The sequence below is a fragment of the Halyomorpha halys genome, unplaced genomic scaffold, assembly GCF_000696795.3.
Source record: "Halyomorpha halys isolate HHAL.00 unplaced genomic scaffold, Hhal_1.1 Scaffold301.1, whole genome shotgun sequence".
Taxonomy (NCBI): domain Eukaryota; kingdom Metazoa; phylum Arthropoda; class Insecta; order Hemiptera; family Pentatomidae; genus Halyomorpha; species Halyomorpha halys.
The window spans coordinates 309,301-332,226 of record NW_027112712.1 but is presented as its reverse complement, the minus strand read 5'-3'; the positions used below and the strand labels follow the sequence as shown (position 1 = coordinate 332,226).

General features: G+C 31.9%; 1 protein-coding gene across 1 annotated transcript in view; it reads right to left on the bottom strand.

The window, feature by feature from the left end:
* Positions 1 to 16,074: 16,074 nt before the first annotated feature.
* Positions 16,075 to 22,926, bottom strand: part of LOC106680964 (potassium channel subfamily K member 18) — a 269,787-nt gene continuing 262,935 nt past the window's right edge. Inside the window, exon 3 of the mRNA XM_014421021.3 lies at positions 16,075 to 17,384. Within this exon, the coding sequence (XP_014276507.1) occupies positions 16,504 to 17,384 (881 nt within the window). The 3' untranslated portion in view covers positions 16,075 to 16,503. The remainder of the gene's footprint in view (positions 17,385 to 22,926) is intronic.

The window sequence follows — 22,926 nt, the reverse complement described above, 5'->3', positions numbered from 1 at the left end:
ATTAACAAACAAAAAACTAACATTTATAGAATTAATATAATAAATAAATGATATATGTACTGAAAGAAAACACAGATACCATAAGAATGTCTTGCAAAACTCTGGGTTTTTCTCTGCAAGATGAACTTGGAGTTCCTATGCTGTAAGCTACTGCACTTTTAATTGGGAATGAAATTTGGTAAAACATTTTTGATAAATTCATGTATTGATTCCACTTGTAGGTGACAATGTTACTGACTATTTCTTATAAACCAAGGGGTATCTACTGTGTTTCTTAGGATCTTGTTTTGAAATATTTGTAATTTTCCATTTCGTAAAGGGTGTTTTATCCCATGCTTCACAACTTTACATCAGTAATAGTTTTAATATTATTTTATTAATAAGAATGGTTTCAACTGGATTTTTTATACACTATATATAGAGGATACAGCATTGGCAACCTTGTGTGTGACTGGTTTAGGTTAATATTGATATAGAGCTTTCTGGAAAGCAAATGATTCAGAAGAACTCCAAGGTTTCTTACTGCCTTTTTAGCAGTATACCATGACAATTTGATACCATTGAGGATCAGTTCTGGTGAGTTTAATGAAGGTCCAAGAGTAAAACCTGTTGAATAGTAAGACTGATCATACATTTAGTAAAGTATTGCTGTAAATTACTAAGGTGTGTCTGTTCATCAAATTCAGATAGAAATATGAGAAATAGATATAAAAATAAATTTTTTGTTGCTAAAAAAAAATATTTTGCCTATCTTCAAAATTTGAAATATTGAACGTAAATATACAAAACAAACAAATTCTAAAACTATATACAAGATATATGAATAAAATTTGGAAACAAAATCTAATGGTCCATAATTATATTTCACTTAAAATGCATAGATTGGGTTATCTAATAGGCTAATTAAGTAATGAGTCATAATTTCTAGAGAGAACTATATAACTAAAAAGATCAATAAATAACAATAAAATGGATCAAAACAAAAATAGCTTCTTAATCACCGTAGATAGATTATTTTAAGTCCCCGCAGCTAACACTTAAAATATTAAAAAATCAATACAGCAAGGAATAAAAAACAGACACAAATCTAATATAAACTCATTTAGCACCTGTAAGTTGTGGTGTGAAAGCTGTGGCTGAAATTAATTATAAGAGGGTTCATTTCTGATTACTTTTAGTATTAGTAGAGTAACTGTTGTACTATGTGAGTGTGTATTTATATATATAAAAATATAAATATGTACTGCTACAACCCATGAAGGGTCAGGAGTGCAGTACTTTGTAAGGAAGTACTGTTAGTAGACCAACAGTTGTGGAAGGAGGTGATTTGTTCAGAATCACACTCGCCAACCTGATTTTTATCCAATTAATAAGAGTACCCACTTTATGAGGCTGGATAGACCTGGGAGGGCTTTATTTCATCTTATATATAGTATGATATGTATATATATTTTTTGTTGCTCCTACAGCCTTTTCCATGCCTGCCTGTCTTGAGATATTTTTTTTCAGTTTGCAGCATACAGCTCTTTTGCATCTTTGTTGATTCTGTCTATCCATACGGTTTTGCCTTTCATGTGGTCTCTTACCAACTTTAGTGGACTTAATTTTTGTGTAGAGGCATCCTGATAGATTTCTTCAAGCCACATGTCGTGCCCACTTAATCTACCTTCATAATATAAAATATTGACTGAACAGTCTCTGTAAACAGTTCACTGTTAGTTCTACATCTCCATGTTTTAAGGCTCTGGTCCCAAATCCCTCCTATAGTTGTACAGAGGACTTTCTTTTCAAACATCTCGATTCTGCTATCTAGAGCACCTTTTAGAGGGTCTCACAGCCATATGTCAAAGCTGGCTTTATCATGGGATTGTACACCCTTACTATTTCAAAACAAGTGCTCCATGTAACTAGAAAAAAAAACTGCATCTTTGCATCATAGAGCAAAATAGTTTACTCAGGCTGGACTAGAAACATTTTCTATACTATTGTTTTACTTATGGAAGTAGTTTCAGCGAGGCAACAGTTGTAGCCACAATCACAACTAATATTTTATTGTTTATATCTTCTTCTTTCTCTTCCTCCACTCCTCTCCTTTCTCCTTAGTGCCGTTCAGCGTGTAGGTGCCTCTGTCCAGGCACACCAAGCCTCTCAATCCCCAGCCATCACTCTCATGATATCCCAGTTTTTTCCTTTTCTCTCTCCCACCTTGGAGATGTAGTCTTTCCATTGTATTCTGGGTCTCCCTCTTGGGCGTTTTCCTGATAGTCTGGCCTCAAAATATTTTCTTGGGTCCTTGTCTTCACTCATCCGACAGAGATGTCCAAACCATATGAGCTGTCTCTTTTCAATGGTATCCTTTATAGGGATAGTTCCAACATCCTCTCATTCCGTATACGATCCCTCCTTGTTTGATCTGCCACTCTCCAAAGGTATCTCATTTCCATTGCCGTAACTCTGCTTTGGTGCTTATCTTGTGGAACCCAGCTTTCACTGCCGTAAAGAAGGGTATGTAGGTGTATAACCTTGAAGACATGCACTTTAACTACTTGCTCCATCCCTAAGTGTAATTCTGCTTACATCGGTAAAACCAAAAACCTCTTAAAATACTGTATCAAACAACACAAATATTCTGTTTCCTCATTTAATCATTCTCTTTCATTAAATCATTCCTTCGATTTTAAAAAAAATGTCTATACTATATCTTGGTCTACTTTTCCATTCCTGCTGAACACTGTTCCAAGGTAAGTGTATTCGTCCACCATTTCTATTGGTTCACATTTGCAAAGTATTTCAATGTTTTCTTGTTCCCGGCCTATATGCAATATTTTGCTTTTCTTGACATTGATGGTTATTCCCTTTCTTTCCAGCTCAGCTTCCCATTCAGTTACAGCTTGTTGAAGGTTCTCTTTAGTATCTTCTATAAGGACAATATCATCTGTAAATACCATTAACTGGGCCAGTATTGTCCTCATGTTCCATTTGCCAATAGTAATGCGGGCTGTCCTATATTTGCACAATTTCAGGATTTCATCCATATAAATAATGAGCAAGAGGGGGCTCAAACTATCTCCTTGATTTACTCCTTTTGCAATTGCAAAGGTATCGGACTCTCTTCCATTAATCTTTCTTTATAGTTTCTATTAATCCTTGCGGGATGTTTTTTTCAGAAAGAGCATTCCACAGTTCTTGACTAGGGACGCGACTCAAAGCCAACCTTTAGATCTATAAATCACATAATTTTATCTATATTGTTCATATAAAATTAGTAAAAATATGACCCTTTCTTTTTAACATTATTATGTTTTATTGAATCGGATTATGGATATTTTACAAGAGGATTCAAGATGTAATGACTTGTGAACTTATCAACAAATAATTCGTAATGTCTGTTCCTAAAATGATCAACTGACGGTAGATCAAGAAAGAGTTTTTCTAGGAGATCAAATTAGGACCATATTAATTTTTCAGAATATTGTATGCATATCAAAAAGTTTTGCATCATCTCTATTATATTTTATACCAGTAAATCACACCAAACCTTTGAGAATGAATTTAGTAAGTACACGGGAAAAATATGATGTGGTGATATGGGGCCTCATCATATTTTCCCCGTGTACTTACTCTATTCATTCTCTCCTCAGCATCTCCAGAAAAATCCCCCCTGTAGTGGCGTTTCAACCATCCTAAAATACCCTGGTCCCCGGTAATCAATTTGCCTCCCTTGTCCTTTACATTACGTATTGGTTTTCTTGTCTTTCCTTTCATTGCCAAACGAGACAATACTCTAAGTAGTAATTTATTTAAAAAGAGTTGATGCAAATAAGGGTCAGACTAGGATAAATAACCATATTGCTGATCTTAGGTTCAGGCAGCCCTATATCATACGTTTTGTACTTTTTGAAATTCCCAAATGTGGTGGTAGGCCCTTAAGTCTATACCACCAAGGTGGGTCTGGGCTGCCTGAACCTAAGATCAGCAATATGGTTATTTATCCTAGTCAGACCCTTATTTGAATCTACTCTTTGTAAATAAATTACTACTTAGGGTATTGTCTCGTTTTGGCTCCTAATCTGATGTACCTGAAACTTCAAAGTTCATTATTTTCTAATTTGCTGAGATCAAAGGTTTGCTGTGATTTATTGCTATAAAATGTATGAGATATGATGCAAAACATTTTATATGCGTACAATATTCTGAAAAATGAGTATGGACCTAATTTCATCCACTAGAAAAACTCTTTCTCGATCTACTGTCAATTGATGAATCATTTTAGGAACATAAATTATGAATTATTTGTTGATCTTTACAAGTCATTAAATCTTGAATGTTGTAGGTTGGCGAGGTTCTTTTATGGCTAGCATCCTTTTGTAAAATATCCATAATCAGATTCATTAAAACATAATAATGTTAAAAAGAAAGGATCATATTTTTTGCAATGGCAATGAAAGGAAAGACAAGAAAACCAATACGTAATGTAAGGACAAGGGAGGCAAATTGATTACCGGGGACCAGGGTATTTTAGAAAGGTTTAGACGCCATTACAGGGGGGATTTTTCTGGAGATGCTGAGGAGAGAATGAATAGAGTAAGTTCACGGGGAAAGTATGATGAGGTGATAAGGGGGTTAGAGGTTGAAACTGAAGTGGAGATTTTAAGACTCCGTAAACCAGAAGGAAGAGATGGCATTGTCCCTGAATTCATCAAATATGATGGACCAGAATTATTGAAAGCATTGCAGTGGCTTTTTCAGAAGTTACTTACAAAAAGGTATCCCTAAGGAATGGAAATACAACATAATTGTCCCGATTCACAAAAAGGGCAATGCAAGGACAATAGACCTATCTGTCTATCCTAGGTTGTGTACAAGCTCTATACCTCAATATTAGAAAAGAAGCTGATAGAGCTAGTGTAGAATGACTTAGAAGAGGAACAGGCCGCTTTCAGGCCTCAACGCCAGACCCAGGATCATATATTTTCTCTCAGAACAATCATTTGTAAATTGTGGGAACAAGGAATTGGTATCTTCCTGGCATTTATAGATCTAAAGGCTGCCTAAAGGTACTTTTGGTGCTAGCCTTAGACATTTGGTGCCTCCTGGAATGTTCCTCCTCATCTGAAAAATATTATTTGTTAAAAAAAAAAAAAAAAGAATGCTACTGTAGATAACTTGATATTTCAATTGTGTTTCATTCAATATGACTCTACTTTACTTGCTTAATTATTTGGCCAACATTAATTTATATCATACGTTTTGTACTTTTTGAAATTCCCAAATGTGGTGGTAGGCCCCCAAGTCTGTACCACCAAAGTGGGTCTGGGCTGCCTGAACCTAAGATCAGCAATATGGTTATTTATCCTAGTCTGACCCTTATTTACATCAACTCTAGCACCCTTACTAGCATTGTCTTGTAAAATATCTATAATCAGATTCAATAAAACATAATAATGTTAAAAAGAAAGGGTCATATTTTTACTAATTTGATATGAACAATATAGATAAAATATGGTCAGGAATGAAGAAAGCCATACTGGAGGCCGCTACTTCTATTTGCGGATTGCCAATATTTCATTAGCAAAGAATAAAGGAAAGACAAGAAAACCAATACGTAATGTAAAGGGCAAGGGAGGCAAATTGATTGCCGGGGACTAGGGTATTTTAGAAAGGTTGTAACGCCACTACAGGGGGGATTTTTCTGGAGATGCTGAGGAGAGAATGATTAGGGTAAGTACACAAGGAAAATATGATGAGGTGATATGGGGGGAAGAGATAGAAGTGACTCTTCTAAGTCATTCCCCTCATTAGTCTATCTCCACAAATACCCTTTAGCATAAGCCTAGCACCATATTTTTATCCCAAACCTGATAGGTTTCTCTTTGACCATCTTAGAAATAATGATATCCAGCACTTTCGACCAACATTGCAAAAACGGATTATTTTTTTGTTTATATTTATATATGAAATATAAAGTACATAGTTGTTGTTTGCATTGTGTTGGAAAAGTGGAAATAATTCTATATCATTGCTTTATGAGGTATAATATTTTAACAACATAGGAAAAGAAGTAATTAACAAATTAACTTTTATTTATTTTCATACAAATGTTAATTGTAAACTTTAAGATGATGTTCATGTCTATTAAATTCACCTGGTGATCCATCTTTATTTTCTTCACTCTCTGCTTCCTCATCAGAACCGTCAGACTCTGGTTGTTCTGGAAGATCTACTGGAGGTTTTTTCTTCTGTTAACAATTCTCCATTTCTTGTTCTTCTTACTTTTCTTCAACTTTCTCATCCCTTTTTTCAAAAACACCAAAACCCTCCTCATCTGTAATGACAAACCCTGTAAGATGAATTGAGCCGTTGCCCCGACTGAAAAAACTGACTCTATCTCCTGTAACAAAGTTTAGATTCAGAGGAGATTGGATTATTTCAGGTTTCTGTAGATTACAAATGATGAATGGGATTTTGGATTTTCCTTCGAGCATCATTACACTAGTAATCTCCCCATCACTTGTAACAGTACTACAGTCCAATGCAGCCATGGAAATATGGAAACATTGGTTAACAATAATGTTGTATCGTTTATTCGGTTCTAATCGTAAACCCCAAAATGTACTTGACATTTTTTAGAAATTATAGCAAATATTACTAGTAAACAAATATTTTTAAATGAATTTAACGTTATTAAACCAAGGAGGATGCGGAAATATCAGTTAACATTTGCCGAAAACCAAACTCAGATACAATAACACTAGCGTTGAGCTTAATATAACAAAGTCGGAGGTAACTCCAGTGTGCCCAGCGGCCCTTGTTAGCAACACTGAAGTTAAAGTTCAAAGAATTACCTTCTAATTTTATTGTATTGCTGTTTTAATATGTGTAAATGTGTTCTTTTAAGTGTTAATAAAGCTTGTGCTTATTAGTGCACATTTCATATTCATACAAACTACATACAAAAAACATGCTCTTACACTCAGGTGAAGAAATATATTTTTAGGACATATTTCCCTATATTATTTGAGATAAAATAAAGAAGCTAAAAATAATTATGTTTCTATCTAGTTTCTAAGTTCATTATAATAACCTTCTAATTTTATTGTATTGCTGTTTTAATATATGTAAATGTGTTCTTTTAAGTGTTAATAAAGCTTGTACAATTAATAGCATTTAATGTATTAATATTGGCATGTGAAACAAATCATATCCTTGAATATAAGTATCATTTCAGAAGATAGCGATCAAAAAACCCAAAACAGTAGCAATTTTAATGATTTCTTAACCTATTTTCCAATATGGTGAAAATACAACATTAATTTTAACACATTATACGTAGATAGAATCATAATTATTTTTAGTTTCTTTATTTTATCTCAAATAATACAGGAAAATATGTCCTAAAAATATATTTCTTCACCTGAGTACTATGAGCATGTTTTTGTATGTAGTTTGTATGAATATGAAATGTGCACTAATAAGCACAAGCTTTATTAACACTTAAGAACACATTTACATATATTAAAACAGCAATACAATAAAATTAGAAGGTAATTCTTTGAACTTTAACTTCAGTGTTGCTAGCAAGGGCCGCTGGGCACACTGGAGTTACCTCCGACTTTGTTATATTAAGCTCAACGCTAGTGTTATTGTATCTGAGTTTGGTTTTCGGCAAATGTTAACTGATATTTCCGCATCCTCCTTGGTTTAATAACGTTAAATTCATTTAAAACTATATTTTTACTAGTAATATTTGTTATAATATCTAAAAAATGCCAAGTATCTTTTAGGGTTTACGATTAGAACCGGGTAAGCGGTACGACATTATTGTTAACAAATGTTTCCATATTTCCATGGCTGCATTAGACTGTACTACTGTTAAAAGTGATGGGGAGATTACTAGTGTAATGATGCTCGAAGGAAAATCTAAAAGCCCATTCATTATTTGTAATCTACAGAAACCTGAAATGATCCAATCTCCTCTGAATCTCAACTTTGTTACGGGAGAAGAGTTACTTTTTTCAGTCGGGGAAACGGCTCAATTCATCTTACGGGGTTTGTCATTACAGATGATGAGGGTTTTGGTGTTTTTGAAAAAAGGGGTGAGAAAGTAGAAGAAAAGTAAGAAGAACAAGAAATGGAGAATTGTTAATCAGAAGAAAAAACCTCCAGTAGATCTTCCAGAACAACCAGAGTCTGACGGTTCTGATGAGGAAGCAGAGAGTGAAGAAAATAAAGATGGCTCACCAGGTGAATTTAATATACATGAACATCATAAAGTTTACAATTAACATTTGTATGAAACTAAATAAAAGTTAATTTGTTAATTACGTCTTTTGATATGTTCTTAAAATATTATACCTCATAAAGCAATGTTATAGAATTATTTCCACTTTTCCAACACAATGCAAACAACAATTATGTACTTTATATTTCATATATAAATATAAACAAAAAAATAATCTGTTTTTGCAATGTTGGTCTAAAGTGCTGGGTATCATTATTTCTAAGATGGTCAAAGAGAAACCTATCAGGCTTGGGATAAAAATATGGTGCTAGACTTATGCTAAAGGGTATTTGTGGAGATAGACTAATGAGGAAAATGACTTAGAAGAGGAACAGGCTGCTTTCAGGCCTCAACTCCAGACCCAGGTTCATATATTTTCTCTCAGAACAATCATTATCATATATTTATCCTAGTCTGAGCCTTATTTGCATCAACTCTTTGTAAATAAATTACTACTTAGAGTATTGTCTCGTTTTGGCTCCTAATCTGATGTACCTGAAACTTCAAAGTTTATTATTTTCTAATTTGCTGAGATCAAAGGTTTGTTGTGATTTACTGCTATAAAATGTAAGAGAGATGATGCAAAACTTTTTGATATGCGTACAATATTCTGAAAAATTAATATGGTCCTAATTTGATCTCCTAGAAAAACTCTTTCTCGATCTACTGTCAGTTGATGAATCATTTTAGGAACATAGATTATGAATTATTTGTTGATTACTTTACAAGTCATTACATCTAGAATGTTGTAGGTTGGCGAGGTTCTTTCATGGCTTGCATCTTCTTGTAAAATATCCATAATCAGATTCAATAAAACATAATAATGTTAAAATAAATGGTCATATTTTTACTAATTTGATATGAATAATATAGATAAAATATGGTCAGTAATAAAGAAAGCCATACTAGTAGCCGCTACTTCTACCTGCAGATTGCCAATATTTCATCTACATGTAAAGATCCAAGTGGTGGAATGATAGGGTGAAGGAATCAGTGGTGAGAAAGAAGGTAGCATGGAAGTATTACCATAGGCACAAGACTCAATACACAAAACTAATACAACAAATTATTTTCTGATTTTTCAAATAGATTCCTTACCCCTTGTAAAAAATTGTATCAGGCTGTATAATAAAGTAAATTAATCAATAATGGACGCTTCATCAATATTGAGTGGCCATTTGAGCCAATAATAAAAACCAATGGCATTGAATTTATCTGTGATGGTATGGTGTTAAACCCATCCAGTAGTGTTAAATTCCTGCTACTAAAATAATCATGGTACTGGGATTAGGCTGGTTAAAATTTCCTTTTGATTTTTCCAGTTGGAGAATTTAGGGGCATGGTATTTTAGTAATCTTCTACTATGCTGGAAGGGAATTGATCACCAGTGGAGACCTCTGCAGTTGAGGGGCCTTTGTTAAAGGAATGGGTACAAATATTTTTCTTTTCTTTGAAACGTTACTGTTTGGAGACAAATGTTGTCCAACAAAAAAAAAGTCTTATAATTGAAATTAATGGAAGAACTATTCAGGTGTTCATTCTCTGGAAATGATGTGTTCTTAGACTAGATCCAAAGCGTTCATCCACTCAGTTACAGGTTTTTTTAAATATTTTTCACAAAGAAATTCAGTTAAGTTAATGACTTTACCATTGTTATAAGGGCTTCAAATTTCCTTCAACTTATTCATCCTAAGAAGTTTCTCAGTGATCTAGGATTTTGAGAAATAAAAAACTAGTTTATCTTTTACCAGGGCCAAATAAGAAAATTTTTAAATTAGAAATTATCTTAAGTGTTCAACTACTGGTACCACTACCCTACCTAGACTGAAGTCAGCAAATAGTAAAATTTAATTAGGAATCAGATATATGTATTTAAAAAAATATATAAATGGATAACTCTTAGGAGTCTTGTTGTTTTATAAATGGTTTTGAAAACTAATGACATTTAGTAATATATGTAATGTGACAAATATAAACAGACTGGGCGCATGTTATAGGGTTTCGGTAGAAAGAAAATATTATATTTATATATGTATTAGGGAAATTACAAAATTGGAGATTTAATCAAATTCCTAAGATTGATAATCAATTCATGGATGGAAGATGTTAAAATAACAACTCTGTGGGGTGATTTTCCGAAAGAACGTACCGTAAAATGGGATAGCTTGGACCAGTTTGGGTGTTTTAAAGCCAATGTTGGATTTTACATTTTTTTTTTATTTTATTTATTTATTGATATTTACAACTGTATAAAAAATACAACAAGTAAATTTGATCATAATGACATAATTATATGATACAGGATGTAGAGAAACTACCCAGTAGTAGAACTCTAAAAACAGTTTACAATATAAGGTCACGAGGCCATTTTCTTTTCAGGCGCCTCGGAGGATTGCCAGGAATGGAAGAGGAAGCAAGGTTAGAAACTAGTGGGTTTGGGTGGTTAGGGAGTTTATTATGGAAGGAATAATATTGGGTTCGGGCAAGATCGGTTACATAAGGAACATCATTTTACATTTAAACACTATTTTTTGAAAGATATAGGCAACTAATCACATTGATTAATAGTTCAAACTCTGAATATCTTTCACAAATAGCATTTGAATGTAAAATCCAGCACTGGCTTTATTCCACCCCAGCTGGTCTAAGCCACCTCATTTTAGGGTAAATGATTTGATCAAATACCTCAACTGTTTAACTGATAAGAAGAAAAAAGTGTGCTTGTAAAAAATTTAATGTTCTTAGTACATGTTTTAGTAAAAATTAATGAACATTATTATTATCATTATCAATTACATTCACTAGAAATGTTTAAAATTTCTCTAGAAATAACCTTTTTGTTTTTAAAAATATCAGCTTAAGTACCTATTTTTTTTTTTGTTAATTTGTTTCCAATAAATAATTTGATTTTCAAATACTATTGTTGTATTACCTACAGTACATTTAATAATCCATGGTTTAATAAATAAATACTTTTAATATATAAATAACATTATTTCATCTTTTCACAAAACCAGTTTAGGGATTTTATCAAATTTCTTACTTTCTTTAGGGAAATCACCCCATAGAGTTGTTATTTTAACATTTTCTGTGAATTGATCATCTACCTTAAGGATTTGATCAAATCCCCATTTTTATCATTTTCCTGCCTGATACATATCATATATATCTACTGGATATATACATGATATATAGTACTGTAATAGACAATTGTAAGTACTATATATAGTTATTAATCTTAAATTATGCTCTGTACTTTGTAGTTAGTTGAATAATTAGTTGAAAAATTCTTTGTCCAAAAAAACTATTTTTTTCATAGTAGGGCTTGACTATACTAACAATAAAGTTGCGAAACATCATCTCAAAATAGTTGTCTTATCGACTGATCCTCAAGATCTACAAAAATATGTTTTATTAACAGTCAAGAAAAAGTGATCAATATATATATTTTAAATAAATTGATAAATTGATAAAATGATTTTGGGATAATAATTAAAATAATAATCTTTGTGTAATCACATTTAATTTGAAAATAATATTTACATTATAAAACTACTTTAAATTTAAATTTGTACAACTTCTACAAAAACACTGTGTTGAGCACTATTATAAAATATAAAAGAAGTAAAACAAGAGTATAAATCATGGCCACATAAATAAGGATGTCCTATTGAAAGGTGATCAAATATATAACAATTGTGTTTTATACTTTTTAAATAATAGGAAATTCCTAATAATGTAAATCTATTTATTAATACTTCATTATTTTGATTAAAGATTGTAATAAAGAATTAATCTTATGTCTATCTACATACCCTATTAACCTACAAGGGAAGTAGTTAAATGAATGATAACTTGCAGTCAATAAATAGAGATTAGAAAGTTGATCTAATATTGTATACATTTAGGGTAAAAAAAAAAGAAGAAGCCTGTTGTTTATTAAATGCTGTATCATAATAATTGATGTAGAAACTAGGAAAAGAAATAGACAAAATAAAATGTTTTCTTGTTTTTGATATGTTTGACTTTTAAAAATGCATCTTTATCCAAACACTTTCAAATTCTGATCACAAAAAAAATTATCTGAAACGTTGTAATACCACTTTTTTTTTTCTATGCAAGTTGTAATTTTCATAATGTAATGTAATTTTTCTCAATAAGTCAATGAATAATAATAAGCTTAAAAATAAATAAAATCCCGTTGATGATAAGTTTTAATGTTTGTAAAAGAAATTGGTGGTAGTAGATTATACTTATGCCTCTTATCATGAGAGTGATTCACACTGTTTCCCTACAGATCATGCCAGTTGAGATTCCCTACCTCAAGATTAATCACCATGTCTGCTATATTTTTACTAAGATTCTATATAATACCATCCAAGTAAAATTAAAAAAAAAAAATTAAACCATAGCTTTTTTTCTTCTTAATATATACATTTTTTTTTCATTTAATTAAATGTTTTTACTAACAACAATATTAAATTTCAAATACAAATGCTGGAAAAACTAATATAATAAAAAACAAATTATTTCATTTTAGGCCTTTTGTTGTTTTACTCGTAGGTGAGTCTTACATAAAATAATAATCTACTAAATTTCAAAATTAATTTATTAGTTGAGTTAGTAACTCGGCTTTTACTAAATTTAATGACTGTTCCACGCAAGTCAGTAAAAATACATGGAATTTTTATCTCTATAATTTTATTTATTAATTTCTTATTAAATTATCTTGATAGTTTTATTGATTGATTATGTATTGATTTATCAATTTAATTGGGATAGTAAATAATTAGAATTTATTGTGGTTAATAATCCTAAAAAGCACAGATAAAAATATAGCAGATCTTGTTTCTTAACCTTGAAGTAAGGGATCTGTTTCCTCAACTATGGGGAATCATGACAGGTGCCTTCTGTAGGGAAACACTTTGAATCACTCTCTTGATAAGAGATGTAATATAATGATTATTTCAATAATAAAATTTTTCTTCAAACATTACTAAAAATCATTAGACTAACAAGGGAATTTTAATTCCTCGATAAATAAATTGAGAAATATTCGACAAGTGGTTGAAGGTTCTTACCACTGCATCCTAGGATCAGAGAAACAAATATTTTACATAAATATGGAATTTTATTGTTATCGTATGCCGCCTTTGCTCTGCATGTATTTAATAGTTATGGTATACCAATCAATTAGTTGTTTATTTTTTTGTATTGAATAAGAATAAAAGATTGTTATTCGTATTTAAATGATACATTTAATGATTTTGAATGTATAAAAAATTACAAAAACTAAAAGTCACTTTCAGTAAAGTGGACAAAAAAAAAAAAATTATTTAAGAATAATCATGTCAGATTCGTTTTTAGAGTTATTTAAAACCTTTAAATACGAATTTTTATATAAATCAGAAAGTATATACATTTTTAGTCCTGCATTCACTGAATTCATAACTCCTTAGAATGTAATTCAAATACAATATAAGTACAACTAAAAGCTGAATTTACATTTTTCCAACCCATATCCTTATCTTTTAAATTTTATGGCCTTATAAGGGAGAAAAAGTAGCTCCAAATAAATAAAACTTCTAAAACATATTATTTTATATATCTGGTTCTAAATTGTTTTTGGTTTGAGCTATTTCGTGCAGTTTATATGGTCCTAAACAACTCCTTAGTTTCGTGTAGATTGGGGAAGTCAGGTAGAAGTTATTGGAGTTTTAGTGATTTTTTGAGTAAAAAATTTGTTTTTATTTCCATAATAATTCACATTTAAAGGATTTTTTTGGTGTGAAACATAAGTTAACTTTATTTCTCCCTCTAAAAATATTTCATCCCAGTTTGCTAGGTGGGTTAGGCCAAATTATTTCAATACCAAAGTATAGTGGGATAGTGATATATAAATAAATTTCTTTTCTGGTGTAGAATAACAATAATTTTTTTTCAATTATATTAAATGAGTTTAAATTTATACAAAATCACCACCTATAAAGTAGGCCAAACATTTTTTTTTTTTTTTAAAGAAAAAGCAAGTCAAATCCGTTTTTAGTGTCCTCAAAAACCATTAAATACTAATTTTCATTAAAATAAAAAAAATTGGTAGCAACATATGATAAGGATACACTAATGAAACAATTTGTTCAAAATGGCCCAGGTAAAATACTTTTTGTTTTTTATGAAAATTGTTACTCATATATTATTTCAGGACCAAATAATAATTTTATTTTAAAGAATGATTTTGCAGACTTTGTAACCATATTAAAAAAAAAAAAATTCGGACATCTTGTAACTACTGGAATAGTCTAAAAAAAGTTGCAAAAAAAAAAAATTGCAATGTGTTTTTCATGAATGAGACTTATGATTTGTGGTGAGCTGTTGCACATCTTGCACAATATTTTATATTTTTTGAGATTACAAAACATTTGAATCCTTTACCATAATAATTATCTCTACAGTGGTCATTCAAACATTTTGAGTTCAGAATATACTTTATGCTTATAATACCCTTCTATTTTTTGAATAAACTCTATTTGTACAAATTAGAAATTATTACAATCCAAAATCCGAGAAGGATATGAATTTTAAAACTGAAAATAAACATAAATCTATAGATCTTAAAATGTCTATAACTTTTAACAACTGTGAATAGTATATGGATTTTGTTAAATAGTAATATTAAGAAAAACAAAACAAGAGTAATGTTTGGTCAATACACAGTACAGTTTGTTACAAATGACATAGAAACAGATATTTGTTAATAACCCTACGGTCAATCATGTTTGACCAACTAATTATATTACACACAAAACTTATGTATGTGTATATATTGACACCAAATATATTTATATACATACACACAGTACAATTATGTAAGTGAAATCTAATATATTAATCCATGCATTACATTCGTAACTTTTGTTATACCAATCAACAGTAGACATCAAATTTTCAAAAATTGTCAGTTAATATTTGAAGAAACATGATTTAAACTACAAATACAGCACATTAAACATAAACAGCAATACCTATTCATAATAATATAACAAAATTTGAACAATGCTTAATTTTACATATATATCTACATGAAGAGTGTTTGTTTTGAGTTCTGATCTTCCTTATAATTTAAATACACTTATAAAAGATTATTATTATTATTTTTTTTTACTCTGAGGCTGTTGCCAGTAACATTTTATTATATATTTAAATATTTATAACTTTTATATATAGTAACAAAAGTATAAAACAAAACTAAGAAGATTAAGTAAACAGGAAATAGGAAATATAAGTTTCTACAAGGTATTTACAATTTATGCAGTATTACCTAGAAATAAAGATGTTAGAAATGAATAACTCACAATAATTTTTTTTTTTAAGTATTTTAAAAAAGTACTCGCCCACAAATATTATCCTCAATACTAACTAATGATATTTCTCAATAACCAATGATATACACATTTATTTTATATACAACTATATAGTTTGAACATGGAAATTCATTTAATGTAAAGCTTTAGAAGATATTCTTTATTTACAGTAACATATAATATATAACTTTTTCAAATACTAATGCTAATATTTTAATTTTAAAACATAGCTCACTAGACATAAATGATATTTACATATTTACAATATAAAATATTATTTATGTACTTTTTTATGTTTATTTAATAAAGTTTATGAAGCAAAGTTCAACTTTAACTTTACGAATATATTCATCAGATATAGAAATTGCATATACATACTATCAATAGGATTAAATGCTTAATTGTTTTTCTCATTATTTTTTAACATAATTTCCTTACTTCATTTAAAAATTAGAAGCACTGATTTTATGAGCTAAAAATAAATCTTATCAGTTTGCTTCCGCTTAAAGTATAGATTTTCTTAAAGGTAATACAATGTAAATGTCATATTTAAGTTCAGGTTTTCCAGAGATGATAAAAATTATTTTAAAAACCTATACTAAATCAATATTTTCAAAATTCTATAAATGTACTTTAATGTAAAACAATAAAGTAAAAATAGAATAGATTTAAGTTTAATAACAGTGATCAAATCAGCCCATACATTTATTCTACATTTTCAGATTTTGGTGATACTGGGCTTTTAGGGACAGGAATTACTGAAGAGAATGAAATGTCAATACAACTTGGATCCATATCAAGTGCCTCTGGGAGGATTTTCAGTGGTTCAGCTTTCTCATAATCCTGTAACTTTTGGCTCTGTCAAGAGGACAGATATTCATTTGAAGATGGTTCCTCTGTAAATGTAGCAGTAGTTGTCATTTTAAAAGAGTTAACAGAATTTTCTTTGGAACCAGTCAAGTTATTTACAATAATATAATGACTTTTGAGTCTTTGAACTATTTCTTCATGAACCACATTAAAACACATTGAGGTAAGAGCCAAACCGCAGAGAATGTAGATAGAGCAAAACCATACAGTCACTTCTTCTGTTGGTGTTTTGTACTGAACTCGTCCCGGAAAAGTTGTATCATTAGTGACAGAATCACCAAAACCTATAGTACTTAGTACCATGAAGCAGAAAAATATACTTTCAAAATAGGACCAAGATTCTTCTAACTTGAACAATATAAATGCTCCTCCGCCTATGTAGATGATCATTACAATGAAACACAGAAGTAAAGGTGCTAGAAAATGTCCACTTGATTTCGAATCGACAAAGGATGTGTCATTACTGAGACATTCAGCATCCAAAACAGAGGTGGACCTTGTTTGAACTTTGTTGTCCTCCAGTGGACTTAAGAGGTTGTTAGTAGTAGAGGTTGTGTAAGCGGAAGCTGAACGTACATAGAAAGGTTCCTGGCCAGTACGTAGGCCTTGCATTCGTTGCTCGTATTCACGTCTCTCCCTTTTCTTTCTCATTCTCCGCTCCTTTTCTTGCATCCTCTTCTCATCGTAGCAACAGTAGCCACAGTTGGAACACAGACAACAACATAAAGAACGTGTGAAGATGTTTCTGGCACAACTTGAAAGAAGGCTTCCTACGCTTGACAAGTATAATAGAACAAGGGGGATGCCAAGAGCTGCATAACCCATTGTAACAGCTTTTCCAAGTCCTGTTTTCGGTACTAAGTTACCATAACCTGAAACCAGAAAAGAAAAGTTGGTTGAATTAAGAACTACTATGTAAATGCAATGCTCATAAATAATTATAAGCGAACAATAAAGAAAAATATTTTCTATAGAAGTAAATAATAAATTAATATTAGACAATTAAAACATGATTTGGAAGAGTTCGATGACTCCTAATCAGTCGATCAATCTTTATATCGGAGTTAAAACTAAAAATCAAGACCTTGCAGTGATTCATTTGCATCTAAATCAGGAAATCGTCTTGATAATCTAAATTTTAGTAGAGTTGATCAACAAGAGATTACATACGTAGTCATATATTAACAGAGAGAAAAAATGAAATTTGAAGAAAGCTAAGTTTAATATTTTTTTCATTAATGAAAAACCAAGTCATGGTTGAACCCAGATTAGAGCAATTCCCTAATTTCTGATGACAGAAAAATATTACATGAATAACTATCGACATGAACGCCTTTATAACCATGAACTCTTTTTGCAATGTAAAGCTAATGAATCCTAAAATAAAACGAGATAAGGAAAGAAGGAAAACCGACAGAATGAAATTTCCTATTGATGATAATAACATACTAAATCTATCAACCGTTTAATTCAAATATAGTTATTTGGAAATGATGAGATTAGGTTGTATTTATAGTTCAAATTCTCAACGTAAAAAGTGATTCTGAGGGACCCATAGCGATATTTATAGCGGTATTTTCTTTACATTTTAGTGCTGTAATCTAATTTTTTTAGGTTGTATAACTAATTTCCTTATAAATACAGTAATAAATGCATTATATTGACAGTATGATATGATTAAACCAGTAAACAAATAATTAAAACTAGGCCCGATAGACCCACGTGTCGCCTTACGGCTTAAAATCTAAGAACGAAGTATTTGATACAAGATTAATCCATATATCCATCTCTAACAAATAGCTACTCAAAAATTTACTCTGAGAGAGAGGGGAATTAAATATACATTTATAGACATAAAGTTATCGTATATTTTTAAACAAGGGATGATTAACGTGAAATGATTATAAGATGGTTTTAATATAAGTTTGAGTCGAGCTTTGAGGCTCCACTAATCCAAAATCCTTAATGCTCCTTACTTTGTCATAAATCAAGCCATCCATCAGGGCCTCAATGGTCCATATGTTGCCGATTTAGCCAGAACCAGATACCAATGATTCCACGATGAACTTCCTAACTACCCAAACCGTTGTTTCTAACCTGGCTTCTCCTTCATTACCTGATAATCCTCCTAGGCGTCTGAAAAGATGGCCTCGAGTTCTTTTCCTCTAGAAATGCTGTTGGAGTTCTATCAATGGGTAGATTCTCAACATGTCTGTATTATGGTCATTGTATAACTATCATAAATTTTACTAGTAAATATTTGTAATACAGTTTTAAATATCAATAAATAAAAACTTTAACAATATAAATGCTTCTCTGATAGTTGTGTATTTAATTATTCCAAATAAAACAATGATCATGGTGTTGAACCATCTATCCATCAGTATCAAGGATATTTAATTTAAAATTTAAAAATTCGTTTATTTTTCGATTTGAAAACAATGTGTTAGTCATGATATGGTTTAGTTTGAAGTGCACTACATATTACTGGACCACCACCATGAAGATAAGACCAGCATTTCTAAGTTCCATTTTCCAGTACACTAGAGGGTTACCGTATATTTTCGATCTGGAGCTCATTGAAACTTGCGAGAGTAGCTATGAAGAGGTTTAGTTTAAACAGAAAAAGTTGGTTCTATCTTTAAAATCAAAATGTTAGGAATAATGCGAGCCGATTACCTCGAGAGCCATCAACGCTGAGGCCACTAGTTTTATATATTGCTCTTGCTTCTTCAGGTCTTACATATAGTTCAAGGGGTTTCAGGCTATTATTGTTTTTAGGATGCTCACGGAGAGGCTTATGATAGGCGCCATTAAAGTTGCCGATCGGTACTCTAGGGAAGGACTTTTGCTCCAAACTGACTGCCCAGACGACTGGGACAAACTGGGAAGGGTTTAAATAAGAAAGAAGGGGAGGTAGGAGGACTAGGGTCACGTAGGCAATTACCGCTACAGCAAGGTGTCACCACTAGCCCTAACGAGACAGCCTTGCTCTCAGCTTCATCTCCTGTCCATTAGTTCTTAATTTTTTCCAGCATCCCCAGCGTCTTCTATCGCTTGGCTCAATCTTCTAACCAGCTGGAGGATAATTAGTTTGAACAGCCCTCGTTGCTAAAGGATGTTTCCCCAGTATAACCAAGACAAACGTGATCATTTAAAACACTTTTTTACTTAAAGTAAATTGTTTAAATTAACCGGAAAATACCTTCCGTCTGACTAATGATTTTATTCTTGATATATATATAATTATCATGGTCCAGTGATAAGGTCATTCTTCATTATTATTACAGAATTGTAGGTAACAGAAGACCGAACCATGTCCGGATATTATTTTATATAATTAGTTAATGTGCATGAAAATATACATTAATTATATGTTTTACAGACAGCATTACTTGATTTATTAAAATTGAGTTTATATATCTCACCTCGCACGGGCTCATTACCGCGTAGGAGAGCGTCCCACGGGTTGCGTAAGTGGGGGGGGGGGGAATGGTCGGTAGAAATTTCTCGGAAGTTCCTCTCGGGTAAGTCCAATGGACTCATTGTCCAACAATGAGAGCGGCCCCCCAGGCTTGTTGGAGGGTATGACGTAGAATTGAACACCCTACTCACATTTTATTTCGCAAAATACCACAATACAGTCATGGATCCTACTGAGGTAAAACGCTCATTATTCGGAGGTAAACTAGTCCCCGTTCGGGTCTCCGGGCGGAGACTGCTTCAGGAGATTCATGGCGCAGATTGAAAATTAGAGATTTAATTATAGGAATGTAGAACGTCAGAGGTTTAAATTCCGCTAGTGTATTAAAATCATTCGCAAACGAGTTAAGGGATACAATCTAGATATCATGGCGCTGCAAGAAGTTCGTTGGTCAGGGAAGGGCTCGTTAAAGGAAGGGAAGTAAACTATTTGGTACGGAGTGGGGGAGTAGTAATTATTTTTTAGTCACTGGATTTCTTATTAGGAATAGTTTCCTTTCCGTGTTGAGGGATGTCAAATTTTTTAGTGATAGGATATCGTTAGCAATATTTCAGGGACGTTGGTTTAAAATCGCTCTGATTAACAATCATTATCTGACTGAAGACAATGATAAAGAGATTAAATGCGAATTTTATGATAAATTGGAGGGAGTTTACGATAAATTGCCGCGAAGCTATGTGCAAATAATATTAGGAAATGCAAACGCAAAAATTGGAAGAGACAAAGTATATTATCCAACGATCGGTAAAGAAAGTTTACATGAATATAGTAACGGTAATGGAATACGACTAATAAGTTTTGCCATATCGAAAAAACTTATAATAAAAAGAACAAAGTAGTATAATTAACATGGGATCCTATCGAGGGGCGGAATGTAGTTCAGATCACCAATTAGTAATCGCGAAAATTCGACTTAAATTGTCCGAACAAAGAAAAGCCGCTAAGTTGAAAACTATCAATAATTCTAGCAAAAATAATGTTACTTACTTCTGGGCCTCAAAAAATGAGACATCTAAATTTCTCACAAATAAAAAAAGAGAATATGTTAAAAATAAAATAATAGAGATAGAAAATAACGTCAGAGAAATGTACAAAGGCATTAACCGATTCAGGAAATTTCGCTTTGTAGTGACGGAACTAAGAGATAAAAATAATAATATATTAGCTGATCCGGCAGATATATTGGATACGTTTAAGAAAAACTTTGAAAGTATTCTGAATACGGGAAATAATTGTCAATATCCTCTGACTGGATACCAGAGTGCTGAACCGAGGATAGAAGAACCGAGTCAGGAGGAAGTCGAAATGGCCATCGCAAAATTAAAACCTTATAAAGCAGCGGGAACTGACAATATTCCTAGTGAACTAATCAAGGCATGTGGCGAAATTGGAGTTTCTAAAATACACCTATTGGTTAAATAGAACTGGGAAATTGAGGAGATGCTTGAAGAATGGAAAGAATCTCTACTTATTCCTGTTCATAAAAAGGGCCCGACGACGGATTGTAATAACTAGCGAGGAATCTCACTCCTTACTGTATGTTATGAAATATTTATGCTGATCTTAATAAGTCGAATCACGGAATACGCTGAAGAAATCATCGGAGACTACCAATGTGGTTTTCAACGAAATCGCGCAACTATAGATCAAATTTTTCCATTACGGCAAATCTTGCAGAAAAAGTGGGAATACAACGTGGTAGTTTACCAGCTTTTTATAGATTTCCAAAAGGCTTACGATTCTATTGACCGTCAAAAACTGTATAATATTCTGTTTGAAAAAGGAATACCAAAGAAGTTAGTAAATCTCGTTCGGATGTGCATAACTGAAAAGTTTAATATGGTACGAATCGGTAATTATTTTCTGAGAAATTCGAGGTCCGGTCGGGTTTAAAACAAGGAGATTCTTTATCACCTATCTTATTTAATCTAGCACTAGAATACGTCATTAAAAGAGTGATAAATACCGAAAAGGGTTTAACTTTGGGTGGTAAAATACCGGTACTTGGGTATGCTGATGATTTGGTATTATTGGGTGAGGACAAAGAAACTATAGAACTAAATACAACCGCGTTAATAAACTCTAGTAGGGAATTAGGTCTTGAAATAAATACGGATAAAACAAAATACATGGTTAGCAGTAGAAACGCGAGCAATTTTGGTGGTATAGATATAGGAGGAAATACGTTTGAACAGGCTGATAGGTTTAAGTATTTAGGTTCTGCGGTAACTAGAAAAAACGAAATTGATGAGGAAATAAAAGCTAGGTTGAAGGCGGGAAATGCTTGTTATTGTTTAATTTCGAAACTGCTTAGCTCGCGCCTTGTATCGAAAAACTTAAAACTTAGAATTTACAAAACTGTTATCCTTCCCACTGTTCTTTATGGATGCGAGACGTGACCCCTTACACTAAGGGATGAACTGCGTCTCAAGGTTTTCGAAAGCAAAGTCTTACGCTAAATATTCGGACCGAAAAAGGATGAAGTAACGAGAGCATTTAGAAGATTACACAATGCTGAATTAAGGGATCTACACTCGGTAAATATAATTCAAGTGATAGCATTGCGGCGTATAAGGTTATAGGGCTCAGTAACGAGGTGATCCCAAAAATGTAAATAAACACTAAACCTATGGGTAAACGTCATACCGAGGGGTCGACCAAAACATAGATAGAAGGATTGCGTTAAAACTGATTTAGTAGAATTTGTTTTAGAGGGGCATCACTGGAAGGATGTATGCAAAGAGCGTTTAGTGGCATCGGCATCGAACCTTCGGGTTAGTTAAGCCTTCATTATTATTATTATATATGTCACAGCGAGATGATGTGATCAAATCCCTAGGGTAGGGGACCGATTCACGGGATATATTAAAATAACTATGTGGAGCGATTTCCCATAAAAAAAATAACCAATTTTATCAAATCCCTGAACT